The sequence below is a fragment of the Oncorhynchus nerka genome, linkage group LG28 (genome assembly GCF_034236695.1).
Source record: "Oncorhynchus nerka isolate Pitt River linkage group LG28, Oner_Uvic_2.0, whole genome shotgun sequence".
NCBI classification, from domain to species: Eukaryota; Metazoa; Chordata; class Actinopteri; order Salmoniformes; family Salmonidae; genus Oncorhynchus; species Oncorhynchus nerka.
The window spans coordinates 10,252,985-10,270,756 of record NC_088423.1 but is presented as its reverse complement, the minus strand read 5'-3'; the positions used below and the strand labels follow the sequence as shown (position 1 = coordinate 10,270,756).

The 17,772-nt window shown below is 44.9% G+C and overlaps 1 protein-coding gene across 1 annotated transcript in view; it reads left to right on the top strand.

Moving 5' to 3' along the window:
• The window catches only part of LOC115113810 (protein sidekick-2-like), a 202,754-nt gene that overhangs the window by 132,817 nt on the left and 52,165 nt on the right, over positions 1-17,772 (top strand). Inside the window, 4 exon segments of the mRNA XM_065012628.1 lie at positions 313-514; positions 739-842; positions 1,369-1,439; positions 2,136-2,271. Of these exon segments, the coding sequence (XP_064868700.1) occupies positions 313-514; positions 739-842; positions 1,369-1,439; positions 2,136-2,271 (513 nt within the window).

The window sequence follows — 17,772 nt, the reverse complement described above, 5'->3', positions numbered from 1 at the left end:
GATAGTGGTTTACAGATTCAGCACATTGGTTTCTAATGAGTCATATTCTGCCCGGTTACATCTGCAGTAATAAGCTATTTGTTTAGTGTTTTTACACAAGCACTTGGAGTTAGTGAGTTCTGTAGGCTAATGATATTGTGTGTGGTCATTTGTTTAACCTGATAAGAACTGACAGTACACAGTGCAAACTTTCTTTCTGTTGTCGTAGAACTGTTGTTGTTAACCTTGTTAGCCTCTTTAACCCCCTCTGTTTTCCCCTCTCTTCCCCTCTTCCTCTGTCTCACCCCCCCCCCCCCCCCCCCCCCCCCCCAGCTCGCCCTCAGCCCACAGGTCGTCCCATGGTGCCCCAAGAGAATGTTCAGGCCCGCAGCGTGTTGTTGTCATGGGAACCAGGCAGCGATGGCCTCTCTCCGGTCCGCTATTACACCGTGCAGCTGAGAGAACTGCCAGACAGCAACTGGACCGTCCACTCTGCCTCGGTCAACCACGAGTCTAGCTTCTACATAGTTGGCAGGTACAGTATAGACCCTACCTAGCACACTACCTAGCACCCTACCCAGTGCACTAACAGTGGTACATAGTGGAAGGTTTCCTATAACAGTATAGATCCTTGAGCTGAGATATTTGAGATATTTGCTTGGAAAAGCTGCACTTAGCCCTAAATGGAACTTGAAAGGTTGAAAAAAATCTTGTAACGACTGAGAATGATGTTGTCATGTGTTACATCTCTGTTGCTAGGCTGAAGCCCTTCATCTCCTACCAGTTTAGAGTGAAAGCCACCAACGACATAGGAGACAGTGAATACAGCGAGGAGAGTGAAGTTATCACCACACTACAGGACGGTAAGAGACTTGAACTCTTTTCAAGTTGTGGTATCTTACTGCAATGAAAATAAAGATCCTTGTGGACATCATATTATCCACACATGATTTGGTCTTCATTGTCCTTGGATTTGCCACATTGCCACATTTGTAGGCAGGGGTTCTATAAAGTATGTTTTACATCAGTGTTGGGTTAGAATCTTTCCCTGATCAGAATGTCAGAATGAGTTAATGTAATGCTGTGGTGAGGACATTATTGGCAGCAGCAGAATAGGTGATGTCATCTTCACCATCTGTGGTTGCTGTGTGACGGGGGGGACACTTAAAACCAAACAATGTCAACCGAGCTGAACTAACTTTAATTCAAGAAATGTTCTTCCTTCAAATCAATCTCATGCCCATATTTGACTTGTTTACCAGTGGGTGACATGTTCTCTTTAGTTGTGTATGCTGTGAATACCACTGCGTTAGTTATTTGCGCCTGGTGGTAGTCTCAACTAATTGTCCTCACATTCTACCGTTGTTCTTTTCTCTCCTTCTGTTGCAGCCCCTGACGAAGCCCCCACAATCCTCTCTGTCACACCACACACAACTACATCCGTGCTGATTCGCTGGCAGGTAAGAAGAGACGTGGTGATTGGTCCTGATGTCTGTCTTCCTATCCGCAGTAAAACCCAGTCATCTGTCAGTCAGTGGGTGGTAATGAGAGGGTAGAACGGTGAATAGGGTGTACATAGACTGAGTGGAACACACACCTCCTCTCTCTGACACTAACACCTGAATTAGCAGGTCATAACGGGGAGATGGAGAGTTCCCAGGTTACTGCCTGTAGGAGTTTTACACCGAGACATCCAAACTCTTCTCTCTTTCCCCTGTTCTCTCTCTCACTCCTCTCTTTTCCATTTGTTCTGGCCCTGTTATCTAATGTTTTACAATAGGGGAATTTCTGTCTGTGTAAGTCAGCCAAGGATGAGATCCGGTTGTCTGGGGATTTCTGTCTGTGTGAGTCAGCCATGGATGAGATCCGGTTGTCTGGGAATTTCTGTCTGTGTGAGTCAGCCATGGATGAGCTCCGGTTTTCTGGGGATTTTTGAATCCTCCTTTATCTTAGTCCTGTTGTACACTGGCCATGCTTTGCCGGGGAGGGCTTGCCATAAATGGGATGATCGTAAAGCCAGTTTTAAATTAAATATATTATTATTTTTAATCAAATATCTAGTTAGCTTGCTCGGCTTTGTAAATATGACTGTCCGTGAAAGAGACTATGTTGAACATGACCTAATGGTAGTCTCACGTTATGTATTGTCTTCACAGCATCCGTCTGAGGAGAAGATTAACGGTATCCTCCTGGGTTTCCGGATACGATACCGGGAGCTCATGTACGACCGCCTCCGCAGCGTCTCCGTACGCACCGCCAACAGCCCCTCCAATACATGGACCGAGCTCAACTGTGAGTATTGTCATAACCTCCCCACAATGCTCCTCCAACCTCACATCAACCACCATCTCTCAAGAAGGCCACACAGAACTCCATCAGAAAGTGTACCAAACATTCACTGGCTGTGCCTGACACCTGACACTACACTTCTTAGAATCAGTCCCTTCTAATAGTCTTCTATTATCTGCTCGGTCTGTGTGATGTTTCATTTCTCTTTGATGAAGTTAGTGTGGGTTTCTATGTCTGTGTGATGTTTCCTTTCTCTTTGATGAAGTTAGTGTGGGTTTCTATGTCTGTGTGATGTTTCCTTTCTCTTTGATGAAGTTAGTGTGGGTTTCTATGTCTGTGTGATGTTTCATTTCTCTTTGATGAAGTTAGTGTGGGTTTCTATGTCTGTGTGATGTTTCATTTATCTTTGATGAAGTTAGTGTGGGTTTCTATGTCTGTGTGATGTTTCATTTATCTTTGATGAAGTTAGTGTGGGTTTCTATGTCTGTGTGATGTTTCCTTTCGCTTTGATGAAGTTAGTGTGGGTTTCTATGTCTGTGTGATGTATCATTTCTCTTTGATGAAGTTAGTGTGGGTTTCTATGATTGTGTGGGTTTTTCACTGGTTCTTGCAGAACAGTCACATCAAATTGTATTTGTCACATGTGCCAAATACAACAGGTGTAGACTTTACAGTGAAATACTTACTTACAAGCCCTTAAGCAGAGTTTTTTTTAAGTAAGAAAATATTAGCTACATTTTGTTATGTATACAGTGCCTTCGGAAAGTATTCAGACACTTTTTGTTACGTTACAGCCTTATAAAATGGATTAAATTCATTTTTCCCTCATCAATCGACACACAATACCCTATAATGACAAAAGTAAAACAGTTTTTTTTTAAATGTTTGCAAATGTATTAAGAATCAAAAACAGTATTCAGACCTTTTGCTATGAGACTGGAAATTGAGCTCAGGTGCATCCTGTTTCCATTGATCATTGTTGAGTCCACCCGTGGTAAATTCAATTGATTGGACATGATTTGGAAAGGCACACACTAGTCTATATAAGGTCCCACAGTTGACAATGAATATCAGAGCAAAATCCCAAGCTAAGAGGTCAAAGGAATTGTCCGTAGAGCTCCGAGACAGTATTATGTCGAGGCATGGATCTGGGGAAGGGTACCAAAACATTTATGCAGCAAGGTCTCCAAGAACACAGTGGCCTCCATTATTCTTAAATGGAAGATAGTTGGAAACACCAAGACTCTTCCTAGAGCTGGCTGCCTGGCCAAACTGAGCAATCAGGGGAGAAGGGCCTTGGTCAGGGACGTGACCAAGAACGCGATGGTCACTCTGACAGAGCTCCAGAGCCCCAGAGTTCCTTTGTGGAGATGGGAGAACCTTCCAGAATGACAAAAGTCTCTGCAGCACTCCAACAATCAGGCGTTCATGGTAGAATGGCCAGACAGAAGCCACTCCGCAGTAAAAGGCACATGGGGGAAAGAGGGATACCTAGTCAGTTGTACAACTGAAATTTGTCTTCCGCATTTAACCTAACTCCTCTGAATCAGAGAGGTGCGGGGGGCTGCCTTGATCGACATCCACGTCTTCGGCGCCTGGGGAACAGTGCTCAGGGGCAGAACGACAGATTTTTACATTGTCAGCTCGGGGATTGGATCCAGCAACCTTTTCGTTACTGGCCCAACTCTCTAATGACATCCACTTGGAGTTTGCCAAAATGCACCTAAAGACTCTCAGACCATGAGAAACAAGATGTTCTAGTCTGATGAAACCAAGATTGAACTATTTGGCCTGAATGCCAAATGTCACGTATGGAGGAAACCTGGCACAATCCCTATGTTGAAGCATGGGGGTGGCAGCATCATGCTGTGTTTGTGTTTTTCAACGGCGGGGACTGGGAGACTACTCAGGATAGAGCAAAAGATGAACGGAGCATAGTACAGAGAGATCCTTGACGAAAAGTTGCTCCAGAGCGCTCAGGACCTCAGACTGGGGTGAAGGTTCACCATCCAACAGGACAATGACCCTAAGCACTGTCATGACGTGGCCCTTTCTGGTGACAGATCGTGGCTTCCCCCTCTCTCACTCCTACACCCAGGTTCTGTTATCTCAGGTTGTAAAATTCTGGAGGAGACTCTCTCCCCCAGGCCATGCAGAAAGAGAGACATATATAGTGGGGCAAAAAAGTATTAGTCAGCCACCAATTGTGAAAGTTCCCCCACTTAAAAAGATGAGAGAGACCTGTAATTTTCATCATATGTACACTTCAACTATGACAGACAAAATGTGGAAAAAAAATCCAGAAAATCACATTGTAGGATTTTTTATGAATTTATTTGCAAATTATGGTGGAAAATAAGTATTTGGTAAATAACAAAAGTTTATCTCAATACTTTGTTATATACCCTTTGTTGGCAATGACAGAGTTCAAACGTTTTCTGTAAGTCTTCACAAGGTTTTCACACAATGTTGCTGGTATTTTGGCCAATTCCTCCATGCAGATCTCCTCTAGAGCAGTGATGTTTTGGGGCTGTTGCTGGGCAACACAGACTTTCAACTCCCTCCAAAGATTGTCTATGGGGTTGAGATCTGGAGACTGGCTAGGCCACTCCAGGACCATGAAATGCTTCTTACGAAGCCACTCCTTCGTTGCCCGGGCGGTGTGTTTGGGATCATTGTCATGCTGAAAGCCACGTTTCATCTTCAATGCCCTTGCTGATGGAAGGAGGTTTTCACTCAAAATCTCACGATACATGGCCCCATTCATTCATTCTCCACATTGCATAGCGAACACAAAACTATGAAATAACCCATATGGAACCATTTAGCAACAAAAAAGTGTTAAACAAATCAAAATATATTTGAGATTCAAATAGCCACCCTTTGCCTTGATAACTGGCTGCTTTTCCTTCACTCTGCGGTCCAACTCATCCCAAACATTCTCAATTTGGTTGAGATCGGGTGATTGTGGAGGCCAGGTCATCTGATGCAGCACTCCACCACTCTCCTTCTTGGTCAAATAGCCCTTACACAGCCTGGAGGTGTGTTGGGTCATTGTCCTGTTGAAAAACAAATCATAGTCCCACTAAGCCCAAACCAGATGGGATGGCGTATCGCTGCAGAATGCTGTTGTAGCCATGCTGGTTAAGTGTGCCTTGAATTCGAAATAAATCACAAACAGTGCAACCAGCAAAGCACCCCCACACCATAACACCTCCTCTGTGCTTTACGGTAGGAAATACATGTGGAGGTCATCCGTTCACAGACACCGCGTGTCACAAAGACACGGCGGTTGGAACTAAAATTCTCCAATTTGGACCATTGCTCATGTTTCTTGGCCAAAACAAGTCTCTTCTTATTATTGGTGTCCTTTAGTAGTGTATGCTAGTGCAGCAATTTGTGCATTAAGGCCTGATTCACATAGTCTCCTCTGAACAGTTAAGGTTGAGATGTGTCTGTTACTTGAAGCGTTTATTTGGGCTGCAATTTCTGAGGCTGGTATCTCTAATGAACTTATTATTATTCCAACAAGGAACACAGACTGAGAACAAGGTCTCTTTTACAGCTGGGTCCTGCGTATTCATGTTTACACATACAGTTTAGGTACAATGATTAAGAAACTACACAAGACAAACAAATTGATCACAGATAACACAAAAAAAATACAGCAACAGATTACATTTACACACAGGTTATTCCCCTAACAGCACAAGAACTTGCATTACCCGAAACAGTTACAAGCAATACAAAAATACACATCCTCCAATAAATATTTAAAATGGGCGACAGGGGGACAAGAGACTCAGGTTTAAGTTCAGTCTGCAGGCTATTCCATAAGCAAGGAGCGTAACAGGAAAAGGCAGCCATACCCAACTCTGTGGTCACATGGGCCTCAAGTGTAATCCATGCTTGAGACCTGGTTTTAGGAATTATAACTATAATATTGAAGAGTGATGGTAAATAAGAAGGTATCTTATTCAGAAGTGCTTTATAGACAAACACGATAGCATGTTGTTCTTGTCTCACAGACAGTGAAGTCCAACCCACATTTTGATATAAAACTCAGTGGTGAGTTCTGTAGCTGGTGCACCTAAGTGCGCAATGGTAAGGAGCATCCAGCGATTGAAGTGTTGATGCCGTAGCATGCATGTAAATAATATTCCCATAATCAAAAACAGACATAAAATTAGCTTGCACAATTTGATTTCTATTTATAGAGGACAAGCATGTCCTGTTTCTATAGATGAAGCCTAGCTTGATTTTTTGCCGTTTACAAAGTTGGTCAATATGCATTTTAAAAGACAGTTTATCATCCAACCATATCCCTAAGTATTTATATGCAGAGACCTGATTAATTCAAGAACCATCTAAGCTCGTAGGTGTAAGTGTATTTTCAACCAACTTTTTGAACCTATTAAAAATCATAAAATGTGTTTTCTTTGCATTTAAAACAAGTTTCAGAGCTGTATAAAATACACACTAAAATATGTCTCCAATAGTGATCATGCTTGGTCAATTATCCTCTGCAGTTGAGGTAACTCTGGGTCTTCCATTCATGTGGTGGTCCTCATGAGGGCCAGTTTAATCATAGCGCTTGATGAAACTTTCAAAGTTCTTTCCTGAAGCCCACGATTATCTACTTTGTTTTGTTGATGTTGTTTGTTTTGTTGATGTTGAGTGAGAGGGTATTTTCCTGGCACCACACTCCCAGAGCCCTCACCTCCTCCCTGTAGGCTGTCTCATCATTGTTGGTAATTAAGCCTACTACTGTTAGTCGTCTGCAAACTTGAGTTGGAGGTGTGCGTGGCCATGCAGTCATGGGTGAACAGGGAGTACAGGAGGGGGCACCCTTTTGGGCCCCAGTGTTAAAGATCAGCGAAGTGGAGGTATTGTTTCCTACCTTCACCACCCATCAGGAAGTTCAGGACCCGGTTGCGCAGGGCGTGTTCCATACCCAGGGCCTCAAGCTTAATGATGAGCTTGGAGGGTACTTTGGGGTTGAATGCTGAGCTATAGTCAATAAACAGTATTCTTACATAGGTATTCCTCTTGTCCAGATGGGATAGGGCAGTGTGCAGTCCAATGGCGATGGCATCGTCTGTGGATCTATTGGGGCGGTAAGAAAATTGAAGTGGTTCTAGGGTATCAGGTAGGGTGGAGGTGATGTGATCCTTGACTAGTCTCTCGAAGCACTTCATGATGAGCGAAGTGAGTGCTACAGGGCGATAGTCATTTAGTTCAGTTACTTTTGCTTTCTTGGGTACAGGAACATTGGTGGCCATCTTGAAGCATGTGTGGACAGCAGACTGGGATAGGGAAAGATTTAATATGTCCGTAAACACTCCAGCCTGCTGGTCTGCGCATGCTCTGAGGACCCGGCTGGGATGCCATCTGGGCCGAAAAACCTGAAAATAGTGTGCAGCGACGCACCCCATCCAACCTGAAAGAGCTTGAGAGGATCTGCAGAGAAGAATCGTAGAAACTCCCCAAAAGTGTGCCAATCTTGTAGCGTCATAGCCAAGAAGACTCGAGGCCATAATCACTTTCAAAGATGATTCAACAAAGTACTGAGTAAAGGGTCTGAATACTTTTGTAAATGTGATATTTCTGTTTTCTTTTTAGTATAAATATATATATATATTTACATTTTGCTTTGTCATCATGGGGTATTGTGTGTGGATTGACGAGGGGGAGAAAATATTTAATCCATTTTAGAATAAGGGTGTAACGTAACAAAATGTCTGAATTCTTTCCGAAGGCACTGTGTGTGTGTATATATATATACATGCAGTTGAAGTCGGACGATTACATACACCTTAGCCAGCCAAATACATTTAAACTCAGTTTTTCACAATTCCTGACATCAAATCAAATCAAATCAAATGTATTTGTCATATACACATGGTTAGCAGATGTTAATGCGAGTGTAGCGAAATGCTTGTGTTTCTAGTTCCGACAATGCAGTAATAACCAACGAGTAATCTAACTAACAATTCCAAAACTACTACCTTATGCACACAAGTGTAAAGGGATAAAGAATATGTACATAAAGATATATGAATGAGTGATGGTACAGAGCGACATAGGCAAGATGCAGTAGATGGTATCGAGTACAGTATATACATTTGAGATGAGTAATGTAGGGTATGTAAACAAAGTGGCATAGTTTAAAGTGGCTAGTGATACATGTATTACATAAAGATGCAGTAGATGATATAGAGTACAGTATATACGTATACATATGAGATGAATAATGTAGGGTATGTAAACATTATATTAAGTAACATTGTTTAAAGTGGCTAGTGATATATTTTACATCATTTCCCATCAATTCCCATTATTAAAGTGGCTGGAGTTGAGTCAGTGTGTTGGCAGCAGCCACTCAATGTTAGTGGTGACTGTTTAACAGTCTGATGGCCTTGAGATAGAAGCTGTTTTTCAGTCTTTCGGTCCCAGCTTTGATGCACTTGTACTGACCTCGCCTTCTGGATGATAGCGGGATGAACAGGCAGTGGCTCGGGTGGTTGATGTCCTTGATGATCTTTATGGCCTTCCTGTGACATCGGGTGGTGTAGGTGTCCTGGAGGGCAGGTAGTTTGCCCCCGGTGATGCGTTGTGCAGACCTCACTACCCTCTGGAGAGCCATACGGTTGTGGGCGGAGCACTTGCCGTACCAGGCGGTGATACAGCCCGACAGGATGCTCTCGATTGTGCATCTGTAGAAGTTTGTGAGTGCTTTTGGTGACAAGCCGAATTTCTTCAGCCTCCTGAGGTTGAAGAGGCGCTGCTGCGCCTTCTTCCCGATGCTGTCTGTGTGGGTGGACCAATTCAGTTTGTCTGTGATGTGTACGCCGAGGAACTTAAAACTTACTACCCTCTCCACTACTGTCCCATCGATGTGGATAGGGGGGTGTTCCCTCTGCTGTTTCCTGAAGTCCACAATCATCTCCTTAATTTTGTTGACTTTGAGTGTGAGGTTATTTTCCTGACACCACACTCCGATGGCCCTCACCTCCTCCCTGAAAGCCGTCTCGTCATTGTTGGTAATCAAGCCTACCACTGTAGTGTCGTCTGCAAACTTGATGATTGAGTTGGAGGCGTGCGTGGCCACGCAGTCGTGGGTGAACAGGGAGTACAGGAGAGGGCTCAGAAAGCACCCTTGTGGGGCCCCAGTGTTGAGGATCAGCGGAGTGGAGATGTTGTTACCTACCCTCACCACCTGGGGGGGCCCGTCAGGAAGTCCAGTACCCAGTTGCACAGGGCGGGGTCGAGACCCAGGGTCTCGAGCTTGATGACGAGTTTGGAGGGTACGGTGGTGTTAAATGCTGAGCTGTAGTCGATAAACAGCATTCTCACATAGGTATTCCTCTTGTCCAGATGGGTTAGGGCAGTGTGCAGTGTGGTTGAGATTGCATCGTCTGTGGACCTATTTGGGTGGTAAGCAAATTGGAGTGGGTCTAGAGTGTCAGGAAGGGTGGAGGTGATATGGTCCTTGACTAGTCTCTCAAAGCACTTCATGATGACGGAAGTGAGTGCTACGGGGCGGTAGTCGTTCAGCTCAGTTACCTTAGCTTTCTTGGGAACAGGAACAATGGTGGCCCTCTTGAAGCATGTGGGAACAGCAGACTGGGATAAGGATTGATTGAATATGTCCGTAAACACACCAGCCAGCTAATCCTAGGAAAAACTCCCTGTCTTAGGTCAGTTAGGGGATCACCAATTCATTTTAAGAATGTGAAATGTCAAAATAATGGTAGAGAGAATGATTTATTTCAGCTTTAATTTCTTTCATCACATTCCCAGTGGGTCAGAAGTTTACATACACTCAATTAGTATTTGGTAGCATTGCCTTTAACTTCTTCTACTTGGGTGAAATATTTCAGGTAGCCTTCCACAAGCTTCCCACAATACGTTGGGTGAATTTTGGCCCATTCCTCCTGACAGAGCTGGTGTAACTGAGTCAGGTTTTTTCAGTTCTGCCCACAAATTATATGATTGAGGTCAGGGCTTTGTGATGGCCACTCTAATACCTTGACTTTGTTGTCCTTAAGCCGGTTTGCCCCAACTTTGGAAGTATGCTTGGGGTCATTGTCCATTTTGGAAAACCCATTTGCGACTAAGCTTTAACTTCCTGACTGATGTCTTGAGCTGTTTCTTCAATATATCCACATAATTTTCATCCCTCATGATGTAATGTACTTCCGGGTTGGAGCGAGCAGTCGCATCCGCACTTCGGTCTGCACTTCGGTCTGCAGGTAGTATAACTTTTCATTACATTTCATTACAGTACAACGGTTTGATTTGTCTAATCTTAGCAATTTCTTCTTAGCTAGCTACATAGCCGTCTTTGTATCAAAGATAATTGCGTAATTATCGTATTTCGTCGTCCTAACGTATCTGCCCAGCAGCTAGCCAGCTAGCTAACGCCCACCGTCTACATAGCTAGCTACATAGCCGTCTCTGTGTCAAAGATAATTGTGTAGATAATTGTGTAGTCTAGAGCGATTTTCTAGGTTACCTAGCCAGCTATTGTCGTTCTTTTAACGCAACGTAACGTAATCAACACTGCTAGCTAGCTAGCCAGCTAGCCCCTGAATCAACAACGCAGCCAGCTATTTGTCGTCCTTAACGTAGGAGACACTGCTAGCTAGCCAACAGCTAGCCAACGTCTACCGATTAGAACTCAACAACCCGGTCGCATTCCGCCTCGCTCCACAGGTAGTATCACATTTTCATTTCATTTCATTACAGTACAACGGTTTGATTTGTTTGATCGTAGCTAGCTACATAGCTAGCTACATAGCCGTCTCTGTATCAAAGATAATTGTGTAGTCTAGAGCGATTTTCTAGGTTACCTAGCCAGCTATTGTCGTTCTTTTAACGCAACGTAACGTAATCAACACTGCTAGCTAGCCAGCTAGCCCCCGAATCAACAACACAGCCACTGCCAGCTAGCCTACAAAGTCAACAACGCAGCCACTGCCAGCTAGCCTACTTCAGCAGTACTGTATCATTTTTAATCATTTTAGTCAATAAGATTCTTGCTACGTAAGCTCAACTTTCTGAACATTCGAGACGTGTAGTCCACTTGTCATTCCAATCTCCTTTGCATTAGCGTAGCCTCTTCTGTAGCCTGTCAACTATGTGTCTGTCTATCCCTGTTCTCTCCTCTCTGCACAGACCATACAAACGCTCCACACCGCGTGGCCGCGACCACTCTAATCTGGTGGTCCCAGCGCGCACGACCCACGTGGAGTTCCAGGTCTCCGGTAGCCTCTGGAACTGCCGATCTGCGGCCAACAAGGCAGAGTTCATCTCAGCCTATGCCTCCCTCCAGTCCCTCGACTTCTTGGCACTGACGGAAACATGGATCACCACAGATAACACTGCTACTCCTACTGCTCTCTCTTCGTCCGCCCACGTGTTCTCGCACACCCCGAGAGCTTCTGGTCAGCGGGGTGGTGGCACCGGGATCCTCATCTCTCCCAAGTGGTCATTCTCTCTTTCTCCCCTTACCCATCTGTCTATCGCCTCCTTTGAATTCCATGCTGTCACAGTTACCAGCCCTTTCAAGCTTAACATCCTTATCATTTATCGCCCTCCAGGTTCCCTCGGAGAGTTCATCAATGAGCTTGATGCCTTGATAAGCTCCTTTCCTGAGGACGGCTCACCTCTCACAGTTCTGGGCGACTTTAACCTCCCCACGTCTACCTTTGACTCATTCCTCTCTGCCTCCTTCTTTCCACTCCTCTCCTCTTTTGACCTCTCCCTCTCACCTTCCCCCTACTCACAAGGCAGGCAATACGCTCGACCTCATCTTTACTAGATGCTGTTCTTCCACTAACCTCATTGCAACTCCCCTCCAAGTCTCCGACCACTACCTTGTATCCTTTTCCCTCTCGCTCTCATCCAACACTTCCCACACTGCCCCTACTCGGATGGTATCGCGCCGTCCCAACCTTCGCTCTCTCTCCCCCGCTACTCTCTCCTTATCCATCCTATCATCTCTTCCCTCTGCTCAAACCTTCTCTAACCTATCTCCTGATTCTGCCTCCTCAACCCTCCTCTCCTCCCTTTCTGCATCCTTTGACTCTCTATGTCCCCTATCCTCCAGGCCGGCTCGGTCCTCCCCTCCCGCTCCGTGGCTCGACGACTCATTGCGAGCTCACAGAACAGGGCTCCGGGCAGCCGAGCGGAAATGGAGGAAAACTCGCCTCCCTGCGGACCTGGCATCCTTTCACTCCCTCCTCTCTACATTTTCCTCTTCTCTCTCTGCTGCTAAAGCCACTTTCTACCACTCTAAATTCCAAGCATCTGCCTCTAACCCTAGGAAGCTCTTTGCCACCTTCTCCTCCCTCCTGAATCCTCCTCCCCTCCCCCTCCTCCCTCTCTGCAGATGACTTCGTCAACCATTTTGAAAAGAAGGTCGACGACATCCGATCCTCGTTTGCTAAGTCAAACGACACCGCTGGTTCTGCTCACACTGCCCTACCCTGTGCTCTGACCTCTTTCTCCCCTCTCTCTCCAGATGAAATCTTGCGTCTTGTGACGGCCGGCCGCCCAACAACCTGCCCGCTTGACCCTATCCCCTCCTCTCTTCTCCAGACCATTTCCGGAGACCTTCTCCCTTACCTTACCTCGCTCATCAACTCATCCCTGACCGCTGGCTACGTCCCTTCCGTCTTCAAGAGAGCGAGAGTTGCACCCCTTCTGAAAAAACCTACACTCGATCCCTCCGATGTCAACAACTACAGACCAGTATCCCTTCTTTCTTTTCTCTCCAAAACCCTTGAACGTGCCGTCCTTGGCCAGCTCTCCCGCTATCTCTCTCAGAATGACCTTCTTGATCCAAATCAGTCAGGTTTCAAGACTAGTCATTCAACTGAGACTGCTCTTCTCTGTATCACGGAGGCGCTCCGCACTGCTAAAGCTAACTCTCTTTCCTCTGCTCTCATCCTTCTAGACCTATCGGCTGCCTTCGATACTGTGAACCATCAGATCCTCCTCTCCACCCTCTCCGAGTTGGGCATCTCCGGCGCGGCCCACGCTTGGATTGCGTCCTACCTGACAGGTCGCTCCTACCAGGTGGCGTGGCGAGAATCCGTCTCCTCACCATGTGCTCTCACCACTGGTGTCCCCCAGGGCTCTGTTCTAGGCCCTCTCCTATTCTCGCTATACACCAAGTCACTTGGCTCTGTCATAACCTCACATGGTCTCTCCTATCATTGCTATGCAGACGACACACAATTAATCTTCTCCTTTCCCCCTTCTGATGACCAGGTGGAGAATCGCATCTCTGCATGTCTGGCAGACATATCAGTGTGGATGACGGATCACCACCTCAAGCTGAACCTCGGCAAGACGGAGCTGCTCTTCCTCCCGGGAAAGGACTGCCCGTTCCATGATCTCGCCATCACGGTTGACAACTCCACTGTGTCCTCCTCCCAGAGCGCTAAGAACCTTGGCGTGATCCTGGACAACACCCTGTCGTTCTCAACTAACATCAAGGCGGTGGCCCGTTCCTGTAGGTTCATGATCTACAACATCCGCAGAGTACGACCCTGCCTCACACAGGAAGCGGCGCAGGTCCTAATCCAGGCACTTGTCATCTCCCATCTGGATTACTGCAACTCGCTGTTGGCTGGGCTCCTGCCTGTGCCATTAAACCCCTACAACTCATCCAGAACGCCGCAGCCCGTCTGGTGTTCAACCTTCCCAAGTTCTCTCACGTCACCCCGCTCCTCCGCTCTCTCCACTGGCTTCCAGTTGAAGCTCGCATCCGCTACAAGACCATGGTGCTTGCCTACGGAGCTGTGAGGGGAACGGCACCTCAGTACCTCCAGGCTCTGATCAGGCCCTACACCCAAACAAGGGCACTGCCTTCATCCACCTCTGGCCTGCTCGCCTCCCTACCACTGAGGAAGTACAGTTCCCGCTCAGCCCAGTCAAAACTGTTCGCTGCTCTGGCCCCCCAATGGTGGAACAAACTCCCTCACGACGCCAGGACAGCGGAGTCAATCACCACCTTCCGGAGACACCTGAAACCCCACCTCTTTAAGGAATACCTAGGATAGGATAAAGTAATCCTTCTCACCCCCCTTAAAAGATTTAGATGCACTATTGTAAAGTGGCTGCTCCACTGGATGTCATAAGGTGAATGCACCAATTTGTAAGTCGCTCTGGATAAGAGCGTCTGCTAAATGACTTAAATGTAAATGTCATGATTACATCTATTTCTTGAAGGGCACCAGTCCCTCCTGCATCAAAGCATCCACAACATGATGCTGCCACCCCCGTGATTCACGGTTGGGATGGTGTTCTTCAGCTTGCAAGCATCCCCTTTTTCCCTCCAAATATAACTAGTCATTATGGCCAAACAGTTCTATTTTTGTTTCATCAGACCAGAGGACTTTTCTCCAAAAAGTATGATCTTTCTCCCCAAGTGGAGTTGCAAACCGTATTCTGGCTTTTCTATGGCGGTTTTGGAGCAGTGGTTTCTTCCTTGCTGAGCGGCCTTTCAGGTTATGTCGATATAGGACTCGTTTTACTGTGAATATACAGTGCCTTGTGAAAATATTCGGCCCCCTTGAACTTTGCGACCTTTTGCCACATTTCAGGCTTCAAACATAAAGATATAAAACTGTATATTTTGTGAAGAATCAAATACAAGTGGGACACAATCATGAAGTGGAACGACATTTATTGGATATTTCAAACTTTTTTAACAAATCAAAAACTGAAAAATTGGGCGTGCAAAATTATTCAGCCCCTTTACTTTCAATCTCTCTCCAGAAGTTCAGTGAGGATCTCTGAATGATCCAATATTGACCTAAATGACTAATGATGATAAATACAATCCACCTGTGTGTAATCAAGTCTCCGTATAAATGCACCTGCACTGTGATAGTCTCAGAGGTCCGTTAAAAGTGCAGAGAGCATCATGAAGAACAAGTAAAAAACACCAGGCAGGTCCGAGATACTGTTGTGAAGAAGTTTAAAGCCGGATTTGGATACAAAAAGATTTCCCAAGCTTTAAACATCCCAAGGAGCACTGTGCAAGCGATAATATTGAAATGGAAGGAGTATCAGACCACTGCAAATCTACCAAGAACTGGCCGTCCTTCTAAACTTTCAGCTCATACAAGGAGAAGACTGATCAGAGATGCAGCCAAGAGGCCCATGATCACTCTGGATGAACTGCAGAGATCTACAGCTGAGGTGGGAGACTCTGTCCATAGGACAACAATCAGTCGTATATTGCACAAATCTGGCCTTTATGGAAGAGTGGCAAGAAGAAAGCCATTTCTTAAAGATACCATAAAAAGTGTTGTTTAAAGTTTGCCACAAGCCACCTGGGAGACACACCAAACATGTGGAAGAAGGTGCTCTGGTCAGATGAAACCAAAATTGAACTTTTTGGCAACAATGCAAAACGTTATGTTTGGCCTAAAAGCAACACCCTGAACACACCATCCCCACTGTCAAACATGGTGGTGGCAGCATCATGGTTTGGGCCTGCTTTTCTTCAGCAGGGACAGGGAAGATGGTTAAAATTGATGGGAAGATGGATGGAGCCAAATACAGGACCATTCTGGAAGAAAACCTGATGGAGTCTGCAAAAGACCTGAGACTGGGACGGAGATTTGTCTTCCAACAAGACAATGATCCAAAACATAAAGCAAAATCTACAATGGAATGGTTCAAAAATAAACATATCCAGGTGTTAGAATGGCCAAGTCAAAGTCCAGACCTGAATCCAATCGAGAATCTGTGGAAAGAACTGAAAACTGCTGTTCACAAATGCTCTCCATCCAACCTCACTGAGCTCGAGCTGTTTTGCAAGGAGGAATGGGAAAAATGTTCAGTCTCTCGATGTGCAAAACTGATAGAGATATACCCCTGAATAATTTTGCACGCCCAATTTTTCAGTTTTTGATTTGTTAAAAAAGTTTGAAATATCCAATAAATGTCGTTCCACTTCATGATTGTGTCCCACTTGTTGTTGATTCTTCACAAAAAAATACAGTTTTATATCTTTATTTTTGAAGCCTGAAATGTGGCAAAAGGTCGCAAAGTTCAAGGGGGCCGAATACTTTCGCAAGGCACTGTAGATACCTTTGTACCTGTTTCCTCCAGCATCTTCACAAGGTCCTTTGCTTATGTTCTGGGATTGATTTGCACTTTTCGCACCAAAGTACGTTCATTTCTAGGAGACAGAACATGTCTCCTTCCTGAGTGGTATGACGGCTGCATGGTTCCATGGTGTTTATACTTGCGTGCTATTGTTTGTACAGATGAATGTGGTACCGTCGGGCATTTGGAAATTGCTCCCAAGGATGAACCAGACTGTGGAGGTCTACAATTTTTTTTCTGAGGTCTTGGCTGATTTCTTTTGATTTTCCCATTATGTCAAGCAAAGAGGCACTGAGTTTGAAGGTAGGCCTTGAAATACATCCACAGGTACACCTCCAATTGAATCAAATGATGTCAATTAGCCTGTCAGAAGCTTCTAAGCCATGACATCATTTTCTGGAATTTTCCAAGCTGTTTAAAGGCACAGTCAACTTAGTGTATGTAAACTTTTGACCCGCTGGCAGTTTGATACAGTGAATTATAAGTTAAATAATCTGTCTGTAAACAATTGTTGTGTTAACAAGAAATTTGTGGAGTGGTTGAAAAACGAGTTTTAATGACTCCAACCTAAGTGTATGTAAAATTTACATACACTTAGGTTGGAGTCATTAATATATACAGTCTATATATATCAGTCTCTCGATGTGCAAAACTGATAGAGACATACCCCAAGCGACTTACAGCTGTAATCGCAGCAAAAGGTGGCGCTACAAAGTATTAACTTAAGGGGGCTGAATAATTTTGCACGCACAATTTTTCAGTTTTTGATTTGTTAAAAAAGTTTGAAATATCCAATAAATGACGTTCCACTTCATGATTGTGTCCCACTTGTTGTTGAATCTTCACAAAAAAAATACAGTTTTATATCTTTATGTTTGAAGCCTGAAATGTGGCAAAAGGTCGCAAAGTTCAAGGGGGCCGAATACTTTCGCAAGGCACTATATATATACTGCTCAAAAAGTAAAGGGAACAAGTAAAGGGAACACTAAACACCTGCTACCGGCTGGGTAGCCTAGTGGTTAGAGCGATGGACTAGTAACCGGAAGGTTGCAAGTTCAAATCTCCAAGCTGACAAGGTACAAATCTGTCCTTCTGCCCCTGAACAGGCAGTTAATCCATGTTCTGTCATTGAAAATAAGAATTTGTTCTTAACTGACTTGCCTAGTAAAATAAAGGTTAAAAAAATAAAATAAAACGTCCTAGATCTGAAAGAATGAAATATTCTTATTACATACTTTTTTTTTACATAGTTGTATGTGCTGACAACAAAATCACACAAAAATTATCAATGGAAATCAAATTTATCAACCCATGGAGGTCTGGATTTGGAGTCACACTCAAAATTAAAGTGGAAAACCACACTACAGGCTG